Below are 22,085 nucleotides of genomic sequence, written 5' to 3'. Positions count from 1 at the left end.
TTTCTCCTTGCCTCCCTTTTTTCCAGGAATTTTGCTTTTTCGGTAGCAGTTTTTATCCACGTGAACACTGACTACTGAGCAGGGCTGTTTCGCGTAATAATAACAATCCTGTAGCATCAAGCAGTCAAATAAACAAGTGAAGTGTTAAACGTCTCCCCGCTGTTCTGTTAACCATGATTGGATCAACGCATCATTGTGAATGTTTGATCACTCAACTAACTCAAGTTTTCATTCTCTCACTAGTATTTCTAAAAAAAGTCACTATAGTATTCGTGCTTGTTCACATCAAACTTTTTAAAGTTTTGATTAAGATTGTCGAAAATATAAAGAACATTTGCATCTCCAAATAAGCTTATTATAAAAATAGGTTCGTTGATATATGTATCGGCACTAGTTATATACAATAAACATTAACATTTTATTATATACATTTGATCAAAATTTAAAGAGTCTAACTCTTTGAAAACCGAGATAGACAGAGAGAGAGTATCCGATAACATGGTAGTATTAAACTTTACTCGTCTACATTTTCAGTTAAAATCTCGTTACATCAACAACAGTCTAGGCGATCAACAACAATAGACCGTTGAACCTAGGTGTCGTATAATCGTGGCAACCAAATAATAGCTATTGTTTTTTTCCTCTCATCATGATAAAGTTTTAGTGTTTACTTTCATCCAGTTCGTCCCCAGCCAATCAGCTATTAATTGGTGCCACACTGCCACGGCTAGCCTAGCCCTCTCTGTCTCTGTCTTTCTTACCTGACTCTGAGCTGTATTTGGTCCTTGTCATTTCTCTAAGCAACAGCTGCGTCTGTTGACAGGCAGGGTCCACCGATCCCGGGATTACCGGCCATGCGTCGCTAACCGCTGTATAAATAGCCGCCATAACCATAATCACACAGACACAGCTAATGAAAACGATAACACTACAGACTATAGCTCGGGTAAGTTTGTCTTTTTGGGTCCGCGGTCTTGTTACGACAGCCTATCGCTTGGGCCCACGCCCAGCCTGGACCCAAAAGTCGCCAACCAAAAAAAATCCAGGAAACTGGCACTGTAGCCGTCCGATCAACAAACGCACGGTGGAGAGATGGGCAAGCCACCTGGGCTGGGCCCCAACCGCCACAGCACAAGGCCAGGTCCACAGCACCTCCAGCTCGAACGAAGCCCCACCTCGGCAAGACGGCAACAGAGCATAAAGCAGCATTTCAAATCCGTCCTCACGTAGACGAGACCCGTGCGCCGCTCCCGCCCCCGTCTTCTTCCTTCCCCCGCCCGCGCCCGACCCCAGCAGGCAGGCAGGCAGGCGTCAGCCATGAGGGAGATCCTCCACATCCAGGGCGGGCAGTGCGGGAACCAGATCGGGGCCAAGTTCTGGGAGGTGATCTGCGACGAGCACGGGATCGACGCCACGGGCCGCTACGCGGGGGACTCGGACCTCCAGCTCGAGCGCGTCAACGTCTACTACAATGAGGCCAGCGGCGGCCGCTTCGTCCCGCGCGCCGTCCTCATGGACCTCGAGCCCGGGACCATGGACTCCCTGCGCTCCGGACCCTTCGGCCAGATCTTCCGCCCCGACAACTTCGTCTTCGGCCAGTCCGGCGCCGGAAACAACTGGGCCAAGGGGCACTACACCGAGGGCGCCGAGCTCATCGACTCCGTCCTCGACGTCGTCCGCAAGGAGGCAGAGAACTGCGACTGCCTCCAGGGTATTTTTTGTCATTTATTTGCTCCGCCCAACCCCATCTCTCGCGTTGTTGAATTCGTTGTTCAGTTAACCATGATTGTCTTATGCGCTGTTGAATTCGCCAAGTGGCACGTGTTATTGTTAAGCATTGGTTTCTAGACAGGTTGTTATGGTGGTACGTATATTGAAATTATTGCTTGTCGCTGTGGATTTAGCTTTTTTTTGTACCTAGCATGATGGAGGAGCAGCGATGGGTAATTTCCGTTACTGGTTAAGCAATCGTACAGTCTGCGTCGGATCACTTAAACATAAAAATATCATATCTGTTGTAATTATCGTGTTTGGTCTGTTTGCGGTCGTATTGGCGCTTTCATGATGAAACTCTGTAGTGGTTTGCTGGTCAATGGAGGAACTCTGTGGATGTTTTCTAGTCAATCAGTCTGTCTTCAACTCTTCATGTATATTGTACTCTCTACTCTTGTGTTGAACTCCTATACCTTTTTTCTGTGGCCTGAGTAGCTGAACTGACATCAACGGTTGGTAGGATGGATATTTTAGCTTGGAGTTCCACTCTGGCAGCCTTCAACTCATGTTTTTTTTAAAAATAAAATTAAATATTGTTTCATAGCTGGACCGAATTCTTTGGCCAACACCAGACAAAATGGAACCCATGGTGGATATAGCAGTGCCTAACTTTATATCTCTTGAAATTTAATTTCTATATGATAGTTGTGTTTTGTGCTATAAACTCTGATGTGTACCCGAGTGAAGTATTTGGTAGCATGTCAAGCTCAGCTCGTGGGCCACCAGAGCATGGTGGCGTATGATATGATGTGAAATTGACTGAATTCAAAATATCACTTAACAGTGGTAACATGGTTGCTGGTTGTTAACAAACTCTGACCACATAGGATGCATCGCAATTCTGATATCTTGGGACTTCAAGTGTTGCTGTATCTTTCCATCCCATGTGGCCTGATTATATATATTTTTCATGCTGGGAAATACTGTTTTTGTTTGTGGATAATTGAATGACTCGTTTGATTCACTTATAGGTTTTCAAGTTTGCCATTCCTTGGGAGGAGGCACTGGATCTGGCATGGGCACCCTTCTCATTTCCAAGATCAGGGAGGAGTACCCAGACAGAATGATGTTGACCTTCTCTGTATTCCCATCACCAAAGGTCTCAGACACTGTTGTGGAGCCTTACAATGCTACACTTTCTGTTCACCAACTCGTTGAGAACGCTGATCAATGTATGGTGCTTGACAACGAAGCTCTGTATGACATATGCTTTCGCACGCTAAAGCTCGCCACCCCTACCTGTAAGTTAATCCTCACCAATAGCAGTTTAGAAATCTGATACAATGTAGTTTGTATTCTATTGAAAAGGTTGGTACTGACAAACAATGGGTTCTAACGTTGCAGTTGGCGACCTGAACCATCTTATCTCTGCCACCATGAGTGGCGTGACATGCTGCCTGAGGTTCCCTGGTCAGCTCAACTCTGACCTGCGCAAGCTTGCCGTGAACCTGATCCCGTTCCCTCGCCTCCACTTCTTCATGGTCGGGTTCGCCCCGCTGACCTCCCGCGGGTCGCAGCAGTACCGCGCCCTCACGGTCCCCGAGCTGACCCAGCAGATGTGGGACGCCAAGAACATGATGTGCGCTGCTGACCCCCGGCACGGGCGGTATCTGACGGCCTCGGCCATGTTCCGCGGGAAGATGAGCACCAAGGAGGTGGACGAGCAGATGTTGAACGTCCAGAACAAGAACTCGTCCTACTTCGTGGAGTGGATCCCCAACAACGTCAAGTCGAGCGTGTGCGACATCCCGCCCAAGGGCCTGAGGATGTCGGGCACCTTCGTGGGGAACTCCACCTCCATCCAAGAGATGTTTCGCAGGGTGAGCGAGCAGTTCACGGCCATGTTCAGGCGCAAGGCCTTCCTGCACTGGTATACCGGCGAGGGGATGGACGAGATGGAGTTCACCGAGGCCGAGAGCAACATGAACGACCTGGTCGCAGAGTACCAGCAGTACCAGGACGCCACCGCTGACGAGGAGTACGAGGACGAAGACGAAGAGGAGGCCGTGTCCGAATAGCGATGAGCTCCCGGTGCCCTTTCCTTCCCAGGGCAGGGCAGGGCCGCCGCATCCGACAAGATTGTGCCTCTTTCCTTTTACTTTTTTATGTGCTTCTTGTAGGTTGCATGATGAATCGGTAATTGGTTGTGCTTCCCGCTGTTGCCGTTGGGGTTGCGCGCCTGTGCTTCGGCTGCGGCCACTGTAATGTATGTATGTAATGTATGTAGCGGCTTTGCACTGATAGTGCTCTCGTCGCCTGTAATTTCTAACGAGTAATCATAGTGAGTGGTTTTTTCTTGTTTTTTTGTGAAAGCCCGTGTCAATCTGCATCAGCATTGTTCTTGTGTGCGCGAGAGAAGCCGAGCTTCTCGTCAGCTCCATCAGGAGTTGGTCGGTTAGGCAGGCTGTTCCGAATTACAATGGTTGCCTACAAAAATGGGCGAGCCCTGATCGGATCTCCTGATCTCTCTGAAAGTCTGAGCCAGTGGGCCATCTGGTTGGCCGGCCGCGCACGTGCGGATGCGGTGGGCGGACCCGGCAAACAGCCATGCGAGCCTGCCCTAGGCCTTTGGGTAGCTGCCGAGTGACGACGACCAACAGACTTGGGCCGCCGCTGTCCGCTGGAACCGTTTCCCCGAGATGATTTGCACTCTTTCTCTCTGAACGGTTCATGTGTTGCGCCCACATGTAGTTCACATGCCCGTCAGGCCGTCATCGGTGGCAAGTGCCTCCAAAAGATCCCACAGAAACCAAGATCTCAAGGAATGCGTTTGGTTCAAACCAAGATCTCAAGGGATGCACTTGGTTCAACATTTTGAACGCTGACCTAAGAGCAAGGATAATAGAAAAACTAACTAAAGGCTCCATATTCTTGCCACATCATCAAGAGCTAACAATAAAATCAATATGTACAATAAGCTTATTCTTAGATGACTCTAAGTTGGAGAGAGAAATTATTTTGATTGGCTGAAAAAATAAAGAGTCAGCTTCAACTCCACACCAGACTGCAAGCAGATTCTTTTTCCTGGTAGAATACACTGGAGTCAAGCTTCTCATGAAGCACCCATTCATTTCTCTCTCATGTGTTCCCATCCTGCCATCTAGGATTTTGGTGAGCCTGCCTAGTCAGCCTTATATACTTGCTCTAAAGGGATTCAACTTTTTCATAACTACTTCGAAAAAGTAATTTTTATGTAGTACAATTCTGAAAGCAGCTTGGACCATACTTTTGCTGCTCCTCCAAGTTCGTTATATTAAAAAACAGATGCAACAAATAAAAACTAGAATAGAATTAAAAAAATATTTAAGTGTTATAATAAAGGAAATAAAAAATATTTTTAATAAATATCATTAAAATGAACTTCTATAATTTATTTATTTGTAAAAATAATCAGGAACACAAATGTGAAATGTGGTTTTTAATTAGATGTATTGATTAAGAGATATAGTTAAATAAATTGTATACAAACAATATACAATTTGTTTACAGTGAACAACATACAAAAATTTGCACCAAACAACTTTCGGTCTCTTTTCTCATGATAGCCTTTTCATAGCAGACGACTCACAACAACTTTTTTACAGCTCACAGCTAAACCAAACTCACCCTCAGTCTACTTACCAGACATGATTTTACATCACAGGAACTCCCTCAAAAGAAATGAATGTGAATCCCATGGGTTAGACCGCCTGCATCGGTTTCCACGGGTGCTCCCTTCCTCACGTGTAGCGGCTATAGGAGCTCATTTGAGGCCGCAGCGGTGCCCCCCTATTGTGCACGCTAAGCGCGCGAGAATTTTCTCTCTCACACCGACGGTGTGGTGACCCCTCACATTGTTTACGTCTCGTGTTTTATGCCCGCGAGTGATTGTTAGTAGATGAAAAATTGGTAATGAATGAAAAGTAAGGATATAAATGATATTTATGGTAGCAGAGTATAAGGGTATTTAGAGGGAACCACTGCGAGAGATAAAAAAGTAGAGGATGAAATTATGATGACGTGGCGCAAAAGTAGGATATAGGGAGAGAAATTTAGAAAAAAAGGTTGTGAACAATCTTAGGTCCCCTTTGGTAGGACTCCTCCAAGAGCTCCTCTAACAACATTTTGAAAAAAAAATCTACCAAAGAAGAGGCTCTTTGATGAACTCTTCTTAAAAAATGAAAGGAACTCCTAAAAAACAACATAAGCCAAGAGCAAAAAAAAGAAGCTTCTTCCCACGTTTTTCTCTTCATCGGCCCCACACGAGAAACTGCATTTCTAACTAAATAGGGTGTTTTTTAAAGTTCTTCCTAAAAATAAGGAGGAAGTTGTTTTTTATGAAGCTAGAGCCAGATAAACTGGTAGAGGCCTAGAGATGGAAAAAGCTCGAGCTCGACGAGCTGGCTCGGACTCGCAGCAGCTCGGCTCGAACCGGCTCAACGCTTAGAACGAGCCTGAGCCAAGCCTGTTTTTGTGGCTCGTGAAAAGAGCGAGTCAACTCGGCTCAACTCGCTACAGCTCATGAGCTGGCTCGTGGCTCGACCCAACAACAATTTATTAAATAAAATTCTAATTAGCATACAATATTAGTATCGCGTAGAAAATTAATTTATGTTATTTGAGATTACTATACAAAACTAATCCGTTTTCTATATTATATTTATAATATATTTATTTTACTAATAAAAAATGTTATGTAAAATATTTTTAAGATTTTTTATTATAGTTTAGTGAGTCAATCACATTTATGACTAGTCTCGTTGGCTCGATGGGCTAGCTCATGAGCCGAGCCGGTTTTTCGATCTCGTCACATGAGTCGGCTCATTTTACCTAGTCCTGTAACAAACACAAGCGAGCCGAACTGAGCCGACTCGGCTCGTTTACACCTATGCCTATCAAAGGGGCTCGGACCGATATGTATGGAACACAAGCGCGGCTCGTTTCTTACCCTTATGCCTATCAAAGGGGCCCAGACCAACGTGTAGCGAACACCATGCACCAGCGGACCAACCTTGCTACTCCATGCAGTAGTTGTCCCCATCCCGAGTTCACGCACAGGAGGGCACAACCCAATGTCAAGCTGGCGGGCGTGCCCCACCCCACCCCGGTGTCCCCATCGCATTGCAGCGCAGCCAGCGCCGCCTCGTCCCCCACCCCCATTTGAGAGAGCGAGAGCCCTTGGCGGATCACCATTTATAGATGCACCCTCGCAAAACCCCGCTAATTCAACTCCTTAAAATTTGTGAGGCTAAGGTGATTGAATGTGGAAATCCTATCATAGAAGAGATGTCAAAAAAGATGATAGAAAATTTTGAAAAATATTGGAAGGATATTCAAGGATTAATGGGAATAGCAACTATTTTAGATCCTAGGTTTAAGGTTGATTATCTCCTTGGGTTCTTTGAGACTTTGATAGGTCAAAATAGTGATCAGTGTGTGCTAAAAGTTGATGAAGTGAAAGAGTCTTTATGTGATTTGATGAAGTACTATGAAATGGAAGAGGGTGAAGATACAACAGAGTCATCAACTCCTCTACTTGACACTAGTTTGTTGTCAACAATTAGTGCACGTGTTGCTAGTCGAAGGCCAGCGATGACAAGAGTTAAAACTGAGCTAGATAGATACTTGGAGGATGATTTGGTTCATTTTTTAACTGAGAACTTCCAGATCCTAGACTGGTGGAAGGTGGCTGGAACCCGTTATCCTACACTTAGAAAGATAGCACGTGACATATTGGTTATTCTGGTCAGCACAGTTGCATCAGAGTCAGCTTTTAGCACTAGTGGGCGGATTCTTAGTGAGCATCGCAGCAGGCTTACTCCTGAATCTTTGGAGGCTTTAATGTGTTCACAGGACTGGATAAGAAACAATTACAAAGGTACTTCTGAAATTTTGTATAACTCATTTATGATTCTATTTGTTGTTAACAATAAGGCTCCATCATCCGTGTTAATGTATAGTCTAATAATTTTTTTCCCTGAAGATGGTGCTGAGGTTAATCAACAAAGTTTTTGGGACTGCTTGCAAGAGATTCAAGAAGGTGTCGATGTAAGTTGTCTTCCATACTTCTTGTGATGATCTAATTCCAGGCTGGTGGCTAGAGCAGCAGCAAGTAGCCGAGTCGAGCTCTATAATTGATTACACCTCTCTTTAATGTAGGGACTTATATTATGACATATGAGATTGTGATGATGAAGCCCGGAAGGACTTGGACGTCAAGCTATCAGTTTGGGCGACATGAATCCTATTACTTGATGCTCGCTTGCTACAATGCTACTCTTGCTTTTGTATTGTTGCTTAAATGATAAAACATGTACTGAGAGATATTTCTGTTTACTGTTTGATTATATTTGTGATGTATGGACATGTGGCTACTAGAAGACAATATTTGTTTTGAGTATGTTGATGAAACTACAAAATATGCATGCTAGAATGAATGTTGAATTGTCTCTAATGTCCATAATCTATATGCTGAAATTCTGAATTTTTGAATAATCAGGTCGGGTATGGATACCCATGGGTATTTAGTACCCGGTCGGGGATGGGTATGGGAGGATTTTTGTACCCGAGGTCGGGTTCGGGGATGAGGGTGGGTCTATGTTCATGGGTACGGGTCTGGGGAGTTAATCCCCGCTGGGGAATTCCCCATTGACATCTCTAGACAAGAGGTTAGACTATAAGTGTACATTTGGGCTGCCCGGCCTGGCCCAAGCCCGAAAAGGCCCGGCACATTTAATTTCGTGTCGGCCTGGCCCAGTATTAAATTCGGGCCGTACAGTGCCGGCCCACGGGCCGACCCCTCGACCCACGGCTCAGCCCGTATTGAGCTAAACGTGTCGGCCTTTAAACGGGCGGCACGAAAATAGTAAAGGCCCAAAATACAAAAATGGCCCGAAATACATATTTGGGCCCGAAATATAAAATTGAGCTCAGAATACATAATTGAGCCCAGAATACAAAATCGAGCGCTCGCAGGGGCGCGCGCAGGCTCCGGTCGCGCTCGCGCAGCCGCAGCTCCGGTCTCCGGACGGCGGTCGCGCGCACCGCGCAGGGGCGGCTGGGCGTGCTCCGGTCGCGTGCAGCCGTGTGTGCGCGCTTCCCTGCGCTCCATGTGTGCGCGTTCCACGCACGGTGCCGAGTGTCGACTGCCGGTGCAGGGGGCAGGGGCGCACGCCGCGCAGGGGCGGCTGGGCTCCGTCGCTCCGGTCGCGTGCTGGTGCAGGGGCGGCTCCAGTCGTGCGCAGGCCGCCTGGCTAGGACTCTGGGAGCCGGGAGGGAGAGACGGCGGCCGCCGGCCGGACACGGAGAGACAGAGACGGACTCGAGATTTAGGGTTTCTACTTTCTGGGCGCAAGACATAAACGGATAAATGGGCCTCGCCTTCGCCGTCCCGTGCGTGGACAAGGACAAATGCGGGCGTGCGTGCGGCTGCGCGCTGCCGTCCCGGGGTGCCGTGAAATTATTTTGGGCCTTTTCGTGCCTGTTAACGGGTCATTTCAGGTCTGCTTAAACGGGCTGGGCTCGTGCCTGCCAGTGGGCCTCGGCCTCGGCCCAAGCACGGCCCGATGCATCGTGTCGGGCCAGCCCAGCCCGAAATAATTTCGTGTCATGCCGGGCTTGGGTCGGGCTTTTTTTCGTGCTTCGTGCCAGCCCATTAAACCCGGTCCAAATGTACACCTATAGGTTAGACAGACAAGTCACCTATTCACATTACCTTCTCTGGACAATTTATTAACCTTGCATGCATTCCTTTATACTTTTTTTTGCAAAGGTGCGCTCTAGATTCCAGTCATACACGCGCGTGCTAGGAAAGCGATGAATAGACCAACAGGCTTTGAGGGTCAATGATGTACATAAACTATGCCAAAACTCATAAAAATACAATGTATTCAAATTACTTTTGGGTTTGCTTCATGTTCGCTTGAAATGTTCTCGTATAAATCTGTCGGCATGAGACGGGTACTTTTCCCGGATGTATGCACGGAGGCACTTCTGGTATGAGAAATCAATCCAAACACCGTCTGTTCGAACAACGAAGAGGCATCTTGACTTTCTGAACTCAGGGTGCCTATCAACCTTCAAGGAGAATCCAAGTCAAATGAATGGATTACATAAACAGCCCTGAATTATAAGTACTAGATTTGAACTTTCCTGTCAGGTATTTGCAAAGTACCCAAAATATACCCATATGAGCCCATTATAGTAGTATTATTTCGCGAACTTCTTTGTATCTAGCACAAAAGCTTCATAATACAGTATCATATAAGCACATAGCACTTTGACTGAGAAAGCGTTTCCAAATGCCAATGTCTATGCCCACCCTACAGCATAAATGATTCATACAGTGCATGATACTGATTGATCCTGAAAGGAGGATCAACTTCAATATAGCATCAAACTAAAACCTATATCAGATATGGAGTTTATGTTTCCTTACATGCAGAGTTGATGTGAACACTTCCCAGGGGCAGAGGTGGGTCTAACGGGCAAATGTGCATAGCCAACCAGCTCTACATTTTTATGTGGTTTTGTACTTTCCTACTTTAGTGGTTGAGTTTAATGGACAAAATTAAGAACCATTTCTTAACGAGTTTTTTTTTCTCATAATAAGCTAGACTAATACATTGGCAACTACTATTAATACAGATTTATTTAGATTTTAGAGAAGAATGACACGAAATAGCCTTGGCAGCATAAGATGTGTGTGGCATTGCCTCATTTGTTTTTCCGTATATACAATTATACATACTTGATGCAAAATGTCAGCAAATAGCTTCAGTGGCATTGCAAAATCTCAGCAAATAGCATGTATAAGATGGAATCGGTGCTGGAACCTATGTGGGCCAATGGATCTGGCCCTAAGCCTGATCGGCGTGGCTTAGGCTCACCCCAAGCCACCAACAAGGCTGGATTGAAGAAGGGACAGGAAAGATAGGTCGTTCAACCAGTCAACCCCACACTGCTTAATGCCTCCCTTAACAAACCTGAATCTGATAAACTAAGGCTCAATCTAAAGATGCATTTCCACTAACCTACGACGAACAAAACCTGAACTAACAATGACTCTCAACCAGGTCCACTGAAGATCTTTCACATACTCAACCTGACCTTCTTTCACATACTCAACCAGACAACCTGACCGTAACAATGATCAATGACTCTAGCCCAGGTCTACTGAAGGTACAGTGTGCTCGGCTAGTCGGCCACCTTCTTGCACCGGAGCAGGTTTTATACCCCACTTATATATCTCTACTAACTATTAAGAGCACAGTGTAGACTGCCCCCGCCGATTCCCTTACCCCGCGGATCACGCGCACGGCCGCCCACACCCCCCGCGCCGTCCCTACAAATCCTGCCACACATCTGCACGCCATGCCCCTACGAACACCCGCCGCCATGCCGCTCCCTACGCCCGCACAGCCCGCCGCAAACCCGCCACGGCCGCCGCGATCGCCGCGAAGGTGGATCCGGTGCCATCTGCCCCCGGCCCCGTCCCCATCTTTGCTGCATTTCCGTAATGGCGTCGGGCTCCTCTCACTCCCAAATCGACCAGGTAAAACCCTAACCCTAGCACCAGGCTACATTCCCCTCCCTACATCCGATCCCTAACTCCTCCCTGCGGTTCGTCGGCAATGGTGGTGGCGGGGGCGAGGAGGAGGCCGGCGAGAGCCGCAAGCTCTTCACCGCGAGTGGCACCGCGAAGCCATCCGCGCTGTACGGAGGCTCAACGACGAGAAAGGGTTCGCGGTCGCCGTGATGATGGACACCGAGGGCAGCGAGATCCACATGGGCGACCTTGGCGGCGCGCCCTCCGCGAAGGCCGAGGTCAGCGCGCGACCCTGCTGCCTCAGCTTCATCTCGTTCGTTCGCCATCCTAGATTCATTCCATGCTTAAACACTGGCAGTTTGTTCCTCGCGCTCCTCGCCTTTTGTTCCTTGTTTTTGCAGTTTGCTCATCGGGCTCCTCGCTCTCTCGCAGCTGTTTTCTCTCATCTATCGACGGGGAGGAAGCCACGCCGATGGAGGTTCGTCGGGGGGGGGGGTGGGGGTGGCGGTTGAAACTTGTGTATTCAGGGATTGCGATCTGGTTGGCCATCTCCAGCGCCCTATCCAAGCGAGGAGGTGGGAGCATTCAGTGAGTGCTTCAGTTTTGTCTCAGTATTTGAACCCTAGCAAGTTTCTTTTATTCAATGGAATCATTCTGGTGCTTCGGTTCCACTTGAAATGTGTGCAGATTGGGACAACTAAATGGAATAGCAGTACTACATATTTTTTTGCAGGTTTTTTGTATGTGTTTTTATGCCTTTTTTGTACTCAGACATTTGTTTTTTAGTGTGTCAGTCATTGTTGTGTGTAGGGTTTTTACCATGAACTTTTTTAATGATCAATTTGTTTTTTGACTTCATAAATGTTATTTGTGAATGTTTTTTGGTGTGCTAAGTCATTGTAATTGTGCAGTTAGTCATTGTAAACTATGCTTAGTCGTTGTCAGTCATTGTAAGCGTGTTGAGTATTTTTCATTGTAATTTGTGTAGTCAGCCATTCTAATAACATATTATACATTACAATTTTTGTAGTCAGTTATTCTGTTTTTTTACATTTTTAGGCTACGGCTATCAGCAGAGTAATTTCAAAAATCAAATCAAAAGGCAAAGCAGTTGTTCCAATTTCTGATGATGACAGTGATTTTCCAACTTCACTAGAGGAGAAGAAGGGAAAAATAGTGAGATTTACAACTGATGTATGCTCTATCATTTTTTATTTAGTAATTCATTGTATTCAGTTATTGCAGTTTATTTTTGTGCCGGTCATTCCTTGTTATGAGTTCAGTTATCAATGCCGAGTCACTACATCTTTTTTTAATAGTTAGTCATTTTTTAGTTTTGTTATGTGCAGTACTGTTCTAGCACATTTCACATTGAATGAGAAGTTGCAAGTTGCATCGGATGGGCGTGGTGGGCTATGATCTCTGTGTTGTTGGGTCAACGATGATCATTCTACATGCTCCCCAATAGAGGACCCCTAGCTCCGTGGAATGGATTTGGTAGAGCTTGGTAGAGCAAGTATATTCTCCAAATTATTCTCATTATCTTTTCTGTTGATTACTGCAGACCTGTTTGCACCACTCGCGCCAAAAGTATACTTGCATATCAAGGGAACGACGAGGTTGGGAAGCAAAGAGAGGATGACTCCCTTGCATGTGAATTCATCACTATTGTGCGGCAAGCATGCTTGGTGTCACATGTGTTCTTTCTGAGACCCTCTGCTGCAGTTGTAGACAAAATCCGGTGCGCACCCATCAACACCAGGTCGAGGCAATTCCAAGCTTTTGTAGAAATTGTGACCAGCACACTGTTTCCAAGTCAGTGCCCACAATATTTCTTTACCTGCACTGTCCCCCCTAGGATGATTTAAAAATAGTTGCCATGATAAAAAAAATTGTTGGAGACTCATATTCGACCAACTATTCAAGATGACAGTGGTGACATTGAATATTCGATCTGTGTGTCTTTCCCTTCCTCCCCTTATGTGTGGTCTGGTCTGCTGATATGAAGATTTTGGTTTCCTTGCCTTACTAGAACACTATCCTTTCAGAGAAATAGGAATAATTAAGCTTAAAATGCAAGGTGCCTGTAGCGGCTATTCAAGTTCATCAGTCACATTGAATTCTTGGATAGAAAACATGCTTATGCACTATGGGCCTGTCAGGCCCAAGCAGCATCCCATGCCATTGATTTTGGACGCCTGATGGCTACGATGGAATGCCTGGCAGGCATCTGCCTGGGAGGTTGCAATCCAAACTGCCCATTGTGCCTCATGTGATGTGAAGCAATTTAATATGTTCTTTGTTGATGATATTTCCTAATGCCTGTGGTTCAAAAATCAATGTTCTCTATTTGATAACTAGAATGTGAAGTGATTTACTTTGTTCTTGTTGTTGTTTCTCAAAAGATATTCTCTGTTAGGTAACCAGAATGGTTGTCATTTGGGAAATCAGCTCCTATTGCAATTGTTATCTATGATGGGTTTTCCTTAATTATCCATCTATTCTACTGGGTGCTTGTGGTTCAAAAAACAATGTTCTCTATTTTATAACTAGAATGTGAATTGAGTTATTCTGTTCTTGTTGTTGTTGTTCCTTAATGCCCGTGGCTCAAAAGATGTTCTCTGCTAGATAACTAGAATGGTTGTCATTTGGGAAACAAACTTCTATTGCAATGTTTATCTATGATGGGGTTTCCTTAATTATCCATATATTCTACTGGGTTTTCCTTAATTGTCAATTGATCCAACTATTCTATTCTCATTGGTAGTTCGCAAGTTAGGTCTGGTGTGCACTGCGCAAGATCATGGGTGTCGAGCGGTTCGCGCGTGCATCGGCTGGACGTGCTCTAGCACCGCCAGAGTGAGAAGCTGCAGCAGCTCGTGGATCGAACGAGGCCTAGAAGGTACGATTTCCCTGCCTGCTTCTCGGTCTCTCTCGCTTTTGTCAATTCTCCTCTCGCTTTTGTCAAGATCATGGGTGACTGATGCTTGTTAGTGTGGTGCCTTGGCGAGAGTTTGGCTACCAGGTTAGGATTGATTGCTGCGTTGAGGTGCATACACTATTCAGAAATTAGCAGTATGCTCAATCGCTTGTAAAACAGTTTCATTGTTCGTAAGTAGCATTATGCTCGATCTCTTGTAGTATGATTGTGCAATTTCCCTTTTGCAAAATGGTTGATAGTGACCTACGTGAGTAATTAATTATTTTAAGGGCTCATTTGGAGCGGAGGAAATTTTCCCGTTTCTTGCGTTTTTCCTGTGAAAACGAACTGATTCTTGTATGATTCCTCTAAAATTATGTTTAATACTAATTTTTAACTCTCGTGGCAACGCACGGGTATATATCTAGTTAAGACTTAAGAGGCTACCCTAGGTGGGTTAACAGGGTTAGCTGATCCCTATAAAATCTTGCTAATCCTATGGGAATCACTGTTCAGCACTAGCAATGACCCCATTGGTACAAACGAGATGAACATAACAGATTCAATGGCTGGCCCCGGCCCTGACCAACATGACAAAGATCTTCAACAATGAAGTGCTGGTTGTCTGAGCCACCACGGTTTGATCAGGGGCAGCACAAATCAAATGAGGCAAAGAACCGGATTAGCTGCAAGGCTCCACCTAAAATAAAACTGGCCTAATAAGAGCATCTCCAAGAGACTAGCTAAATATCATGTCAAGCTAAATTTTAGCTAATTAATAGCATAGTAGCTCTCCAACAGAGTAGTCATTTAACTTGCTAACCTATCTGGCTCTCTAAATTAACTTCCTCACTAGCCAAATTTGGCCAGCAACTCTCACTAGCCAAGCTAAATTGCATTTTAGAGAGTCTGTTGGAATGTGATGTTATATATATAGTTTAATATTTATAGAGAGACAAATAAAGAGTCAAATAGAGAGTAAAAAATAAAGAGTCTCTTAGATGCTCTAAGACACTAACTAGTAACTAGAACAATCAGCGTATCATTAATTCATTCTGTATTTTTTTTTTGTGAGGTGCTACTAACACGTGGCAGGTATTCCATGTTTTCAACAGAAAACCAATAACAACTAGTACTCTAGTAGTGAATAAAATTGTCGAACTGTTACTAGTGGCTGGCTGACTAACCATTATAGCGTCAAGTCCACACCCAATTTTGTCCTGCGCGCGTGGATGGTAGGAGAGGAGCTTCTCCACGACGACATTTTCGTCCCTTGGGCAGAGACATTCGCCATCCCCGTATCTGCTTGGACGCACACAGCTTGGTTAGAACTTAGAAGGCATGTGGCATGAGGAAAGAATCGACCACTGCTTTTCCATTTTCACCAAGTTCGTTACAGCTGTCGGAGAAAGGAGGTGATCACCTATCGGAGTGGAGGATATCCTTGATGAGCAGGACGACGGGGTCAATATCGCGAAGGATCTCCGCCTCCACGGCCCTAAACGGCAGCGGGGGCTCCGGCGTTCCCACAACCGGCGGGGCGGCGAGCTTCGAAGTTGGCGGGAGCGCCGGGGGCGGGGGATCACCGGCAGTGGGAGGCCCAGAGAGAAGTCGACGGCGGGGCACCAGAGCTGCCCACGGAGAGAAACAGGAGGTGCGGAGGAGGATGAACGGGGCCCCGGCGCGGGGGAATGAGAGGCCGGCGGCCATGCCGCGGTCGAGAGAGAATTGGAGAGCGTGGAGCACTGGAGAGTGGATAGCTGCACAGCAGCAGTTCGAGTTCGACCCCTCCGCTCTCAGCGCCTCTCCGCCACGCATGTTGGGCCATAGCCCATGGCCCATATAGGTCGAATGCAGCAATGCGAGTAGTTGTCCGGATAAAAAGGACGGCAAGTGGAGTGCCTCTCCGTGTCTTACCAGAAATCTGTGGGCCAGCCCATCTCAGCCGGACCTTAGAATTTTGGTCAGTCAGATTTACCCGAGGCCGTGGACGTCCGTAAGATTATCTGTATCAACATGCTTTACAATTTTCTCTAAAATATTACCTCCTCTATATCTCATCTCTCTCCAAGGCGTCATGTGAATCTCATCCTCTATATATAAATACCTATATTAAACCGGTAGTGTAAAATAGGGACGTGAAACTGTAGATGACATTATTTGATACTATTTATAGAGTAAAGTTAGAAATATTGGATGCGATATCAGATCTACTAGAAATAGCCTTAGAGATATATTTTACTTTTAATTTTTGTATGTACATGTTTATCATACTCTCAGATGCATTGTATATATTTTAGTTTTGTTAAATTTGTTATTTAAAGTATTAAAATGGATAGAAAAGAGAAGAGAGAAAAACTCTATATATAGATGATTCAGCAATGTCTCCCTAAATTTAAATGATCGTTTAGAGGATGTTGCTGGAGGTGTAAAGGATGTGAATCTTCTCTAAAATTTAGGATACAGGAACATGTCGCTATAGCGTCTCTGCTGAAGAGTCTAAGGCATGTGCAATCTTGAACCCTTGCACGACACTCCAAGCACAAGACACTGCTAAAACATAATGTGATATAATGGATGTCTAAAATTTGTGTCTTACTATATTCACTGCATCAATCAGAATGTTCAATAAAACCATTACGCAAATCAACTATGTCTTCTATGGTTCTACCTCGAACTTAGAGCCAAGAGACATATCTTGTGTTTTTTACATTCGGCCCCTTAAAATAGTTGAAAGCACAACTCAAGATACCCATGATATATGCTCTAAGATTGTCTCCAATAACTCACCGCTTGCGCATATATAAAAAGAGTACTAAATTGGTTTATGTGTTACGCATATTAATAATCGTTTCTAGCAGGTCGTGCATGTAGTCGCACATTTGCTCAACATCGTGAGGCGCACGAATATCAAGGCTACAAGTTAATAGCAAAAGTAAGTGCATGGATGAGGAATAGGAATGTGCAATGGATCGCTGCTCGCGAGTATGTGCAATGTCGGGCGAGGTCCTACCTTTTGCTTGACTGTATGTGCGAGCTACTAGACGTATGAATATTACGATTTTGTTGCATATTTTACGCATCTATTACTATAAGGCCGGAATAGTTCCCTTGACGAAAGATATATAAACCAATATAACCATGGAAGTTCCTCTTATTTTAAACTCTACACCTACAATACCGTAATAAAATCCCAAAATGAATATGCGTCAGTATCCCTGGTAATGCTGCATGCTCATATGATCTGGACATCTCACAACCAAACCACAAGTACGACAGGGTGCTCATCTTTAGTTGCATCTACAAGCCAAAGGCTAACCAGTGGCAGTGTGGAGACCATATAGAGCTGTCCCGTCTGTACGATTATACTCATCAGAAGTTAATGGCACTGATTTGATCAAATGCGACCGCACGAGAGAGAGCCAAAGCAAGGAGCCAACATGTGCTCGCCTCCAAACCAGTGGCGGACCTAGAATTTTTACATAGGGTGTGCCGCAATAAAATTTTTATGTAGAACTCTATCTAATATACATATAATTTCATAGTAAATTTAGTAAACAATCTAATATATAGATATAAAGTTTGACACTCAATAAATAAGCATGAAAATTGTATATATTAAACATAAAAATTATAATAATACTACTTATCTGGCATGTGCACCTGTATGCGAGGAACTAGGGTATGTGGAAGGGCACCTCTGTGTAAGCCGACCGAGCAGGCGAGCAAGATGTTGTAGCCTTGCAATTGCAGCCTGCAGGACGTCGTCAGCTCGTCACGTCGATCGGCGGTCGCTAGAGCCCAGAACGCCCAGATGCCAGCCGCCAGGAACTCAGGCTGTTCTGCGCAATCGGCGGCCGAACGAGCGAACAAAAGAACCGTAGAAGTTGGAAAGTCACGTAGACGATGAAAGTCAAGTGACGCAGCGTCAACCGAACGGACGGACGGCCAGGCCGGGTGGGTCCCCGGTGGGCATAGCTTAGGGTGTGCCAGGACCCATCCGGACCCACCTGTGGGTCCGCCCCTGTGGGGGACAGATATCCCCTGGGTCCACTGGAAGGGTAAAAGACCTCACGAGAGGCCCAAGGGCCCAATAAATCGTAAGGACATTCCTTCGTGGGCCTGGGAAGGGACAATCAGTAAAGCAGGTTGATGTAAGGCCGGATTGGTGCAAGCCCGGACGGCCCACAACGTTGAGCAAGCGACCACAACAAGGATCCGACTTTCCCGCGCTAGAGCCCCATGCAACGGAATCAGGCGAGGATAGGTCGGCAGAATCATAGGAAGATAGACTCAAACAGTTCACTATCTTTTAGGTACACATTGTTATCATATCCACGTGTATTGCCCCACGGTCGAATATATAAGGCCTAGGGGGCACCCCTTCAAAAGGATCGATCCCATCATTTAGCCATCCACCTCAACTCTCCACGTTCTCGCTTTAGAGAGCTACCTTGTAACCCATTACACAAAGCATACTCACCAGGACGTAGGGTGTTACGCATCTCTAAGCGGCCCGAACCTGTAAACACTGTCCATTGTCCCTCGTGCATCTGGCACGAACCATTTTGCTACAGTCGGCGACACCGTCCTACTCCTAAAACACCTTGAGGGGCAACCCCGGGTGTGCGGTCGGACCCAAAACACCGATAGTTGGCGCGCCAGGTAGGGGGTGTGTCGACGATCCAAGCTAGCTCAATGGCCGTCACCTTCCACAGCAAGATCACCCTCCATCCCGGATCCGTATTCTGCTTCGGAACAATCTCATCCATAGCAGATGAAGAGGGAACTCTACGCCGCATTGCAGATCCGCCAAAAAAGAAGTCTCCTCCAACAAACTTCGAAAATACCGGAGAAGCGCAACCTCCAGCTCTCCGAAAAAAGATCGCCTTCAGAAAGTCAGGGGCCGAGGGCCTGCTGACCCGGAGAACTCCACTGTCTACTTCCCCGACGAAAGAATGGACACATGTCACAAGGAAGAAAGAGGCCGGGAGAAAGCAAGTTGTTCTTTCCGTTCCTCCGCCCTCAAAGGAGAGCGGAAAAAAGATCGTCACGACCACTGTACCATTCTACCCCGACGTCCTCTTCATCAGGAGAGTAGAGTCGCCCCCCGTCTCCGACGACGAGCCGACCACGCCCAGAGAAGAACCACCTCAGCGGGAATCCCGCCGGCGGAGAAACCGGCGCCGAAACATTCGGCGACACCACAAGGCCGGAGAACGGGATCCGGAGCAACCTGTTTCGCGGGACGAGGTCTCGGAGATAGGAGAAACTCCGGAGGAACGCGTCTTCAGAGAACGAAGGAACTCCCGACGACGTGATCGCCGCCGGGCTCAGGAACAAGCCGAGCAAGATGCAAGGCAACGCCGGGAGAATCCACTCTTCGGGCGCAACCTGAATCCCGACTTCGCCCGAGCCATGAACACGCCGAGTGAAGTTGGGGGAGTACTAGCTCGGATAGCTGATGGACTCTCTCGGACTCCCGACACCGAGGGCTATCGACGACTGTTCACTCAGGCAGCCAACCATCTTCTACCGCTTGCTCACTCGCCGAACGATCTACGACATGCTATTAACAGCCGTCGGGACGCGCGAAGCTCCATCAATGCTTCGCGTGAACGACGGCATGAGAACGAGATCCGCCACCGGGAGGAGTACGATAGGGATCATGGCATCCCAGCTCGGAGCCAGGCCACCAGAACTGAGTCGGCAACGGCCTCAACTGGCGGTACTACCCGAGGACGGTCGAGGAACCACAACAACCACTCCCCTCCCCGGGACAGACATCATCCCCGACGACAGGAGGACACGTGTGGAGTGTCTGCTCTTACTCCACGCCTTAGGGCCATCCAATGGCCCCCTAACTTCAAGGTATCCAATGTCGATAAATATGAACCTAAGCAGGATCCAGGGGGCTGGCTAGCCGTCTACACCACCGCTGCTCGGGCCGCCGGGGCGTCCGAGGACGTGATGACCGCGTACTTACCCATTGTCCTCGGGCAAGACGCGCTGCAATGGTTGCGACATCTACCCCGTCACTGCATCGACGACTGGGGCGACTTCAGTCGACGCTTCATCGCCAATTTTCAGTCTCTCTCCGACAAACCAGCGCAACCATGGGACCTCAAATCCATCAAACGTCGGGGGACGAAACTCTTCGGTCATACCTCAAAAGGTTCCAGACCATGAGAAATTGTATCCCTGAGGTCACGGAGGCGGCCGTGATCGAGGACTTCTACAGAGGATCCAATGACTCGGCTTTCGTCCGAGCCATATTACAGAAGGCGCCGACTACCTCCGAGGAGCTGTTCCGGGAAGCCGACCTCTACATCACCGCCGACGAGCGAGCCCAGGACCTCATCGGAGGAGCGAAGCCCGCACCGGCAGCATCACGACGCGACGCGAACCAGCAACCCGACAAACGCTGGGAGAAGAGACCTCGCGAAGAAGTACACGCCGCCGGACCACCAGCCTCTCGCGCCCGGGGAGGACCCCACGGAGGCGAGCGCACGCTGGACGACATCCTCGACGCCCAGTGTCCATACCACAAGGACATGCGCCACACTCTTCGGAACTGTCGGGACTTCAAACACTCCGTCGGGCACGGCCGACCCTTCCAACCTCTACCTCCTCCTCCGCCAAGGGGAGGGCCAGAAGAACCACGACAACCCCAACAGCGGGAGGAGGAAGGAGGAGGAGCGTTCCCGCGCGTTGACAGGGAGGTCAATGTCATCTTCGGTGGACATGGATCACAGGAGAATAGAAGACAACAAAAGCTCAACGATCGCCAGATATTGGTGGCGACCACCGGTCCTCCCGCCCATACCGGTGGTCGGAGCACCCGACCACTTTCACTCGGGCGGATCAATGGCTCAACTTCGACCACCCAGGCAAATACCCGCTCCTCGTCGATCCGATGATCCGAGAGAGCAGGGTGAAGAAGGTGTTGGTGGACGGGGGAGTAGCATCAACGTCACCTTCCCCCGGACACTCCAAGGCTTGGGAGTTCACCTAAGAGAGCTCCACGAGTCCGACACTCCTTTCTTCGGCATCGTGCCGACTGAAGGAGAATACCCGTTGGGCCACATCTACATGCCCGTCACCTTCGGAACTCCGGATAACTACAGGACCGAGTTCCTGAGGTTCGAAGTGGCGAACTTCGACTGCGGGTACAACGCCATCATCGGGAGGCCGGGATTGGCAAAATTCATGGCCATTCCACATTACACGTACATGATACTGAAGATGCCAGGACCACAAGGAATCATAACTGTGCGCGCTGACTTCCAAGGCACCGCAGAGTGTTTCCGAGTGGCCATCCAAGCGGCCCTCACCACCAAACCGTCGGCGACTTCTTCGGCGCAGGCGAACTCTAAGCCTGAGGAAGACTTTACAGCACCAGTGAACGAAGCCCAAGCCGCGACCTCTATGCGGCCGACTGAAGAAACTAAAAGGATCAACCTGGGGTTCGCTGATGAACGCAAGACTGCCATCATCAGCTCCAGCCTGGACAACAAATAGGAAGACGCGCTCGTCCAGTTTCTACAAGATAACCGAGACGTATTCGCATGGCAACCTGCGGATATGCCAGGAGTCCCAAGAGAACTGGCCGAGCACAAACTGAAGGTCTATCCCCAGGCAAGGCCGATCCGACAAAAACTACGTCGTTTCACGCCCGACAAAAGAGAGGCCATTCGCGCCGAGCTAGCTCGTTTGGTCGCGGCTGGATTTATTAGAGAGGTGTTACACCCCGAGTGGTTAGCCAACCCTGTTCTTGTACTAAAAAGAATAAAGTGGATTGGCGCATGTGCGTCGACTATACTGATATCAACAAACATTGCCCAAAGGATCCCTTCGGGCTCCCAA

General features: G+C 47.5%; 2 protein-coding genes and 1 long non-coding RNA gene across 3 annotated transcripts; 2 read left to right on the top strand and 1 right to left on the bottom strand.

Moving 5' to 3' along the window:
- The first annotated feature begins 1,250 nt into the window (after nucleotides 1-1,250).
- On the top strand, nucleotides 1,251-4,074 carry LOC100502086 (uncharacterized). The gene is made up of 3 exons (NM_001175446.2): nucleotides 1,251-1,711; nucleotides 2,745-3,014; nucleotides 3,118-4,074. Exons 1-3 carry the CDS (start codon nucleotides 1,318-1,320, stop codon nucleotides 3,789-3,791), a joined length of 1,338 nt encoding a protein of 445 aa, NP_001168917.2. The 5' UTR covers nucleotides 1,251-1,317; the 3' UTR covers nucleotides 3,792-4,074.
- Nucleotides 4,075-7,708: 3,634 nt separating this feature from the next.
- On the top strand, nucleotides 7,709-8,189 carry LOC103644010 (uncharacterized). The gene is made up of 2 exons (XR_002266878.1): nucleotides 7,709-7,800; nucleotides 7,912-8,189. It is a non-coding gene; the product is annotated as an uncharacterized lncRNA (long non-coding RNA).
- Nucleotides 8,190-9,585: 1,396 nt separating this feature from the next.
- Nucleotides 9,586-15,949, bottom strand: LOC100282044 (DCL protein). The gene is made up of 3 exons (NM_001154957.1): nucleotides 15,643-15,949; nucleotides 15,407-15,521; nucleotides 9,586-9,828 (listed from the first exon to the last, which is right to left on the bottom strand). The coding sequence occupies exons 1-3, from the start codon at nucleotides 15,927-15,929 to the stop codon at nucleotides 9,664-9,666; spliced, it is 567 nt and encodes a 188-aa protein (NP_001148429.1). The 5' UTR covers nucleotides 15,930-15,949; the 3' UTR covers nucleotides 9,586-9,663.
- Between the last annotated feature and the right edge of the window lie 6,136 nt (nucleotides 15,950-22,085).

This window comes from Zea mays, chromosome 1 (assembly GCF_902167145.1).
Source record: "Zea mays cultivar B73 chromosome 1, Zm-B73-REFERENCE-NAM-5.0, whole genome shotgun sequence".
In the NCBI taxonomy this organism is placed as follows: Eukaryota; Viridiplantae; Streptophyta; class Magnoliopsida; order Poales; family Poaceae; genus Zea; species Zea mays.
This window is presented reverse-complemented; position numbering and strand designations above follow the sequence as displayed.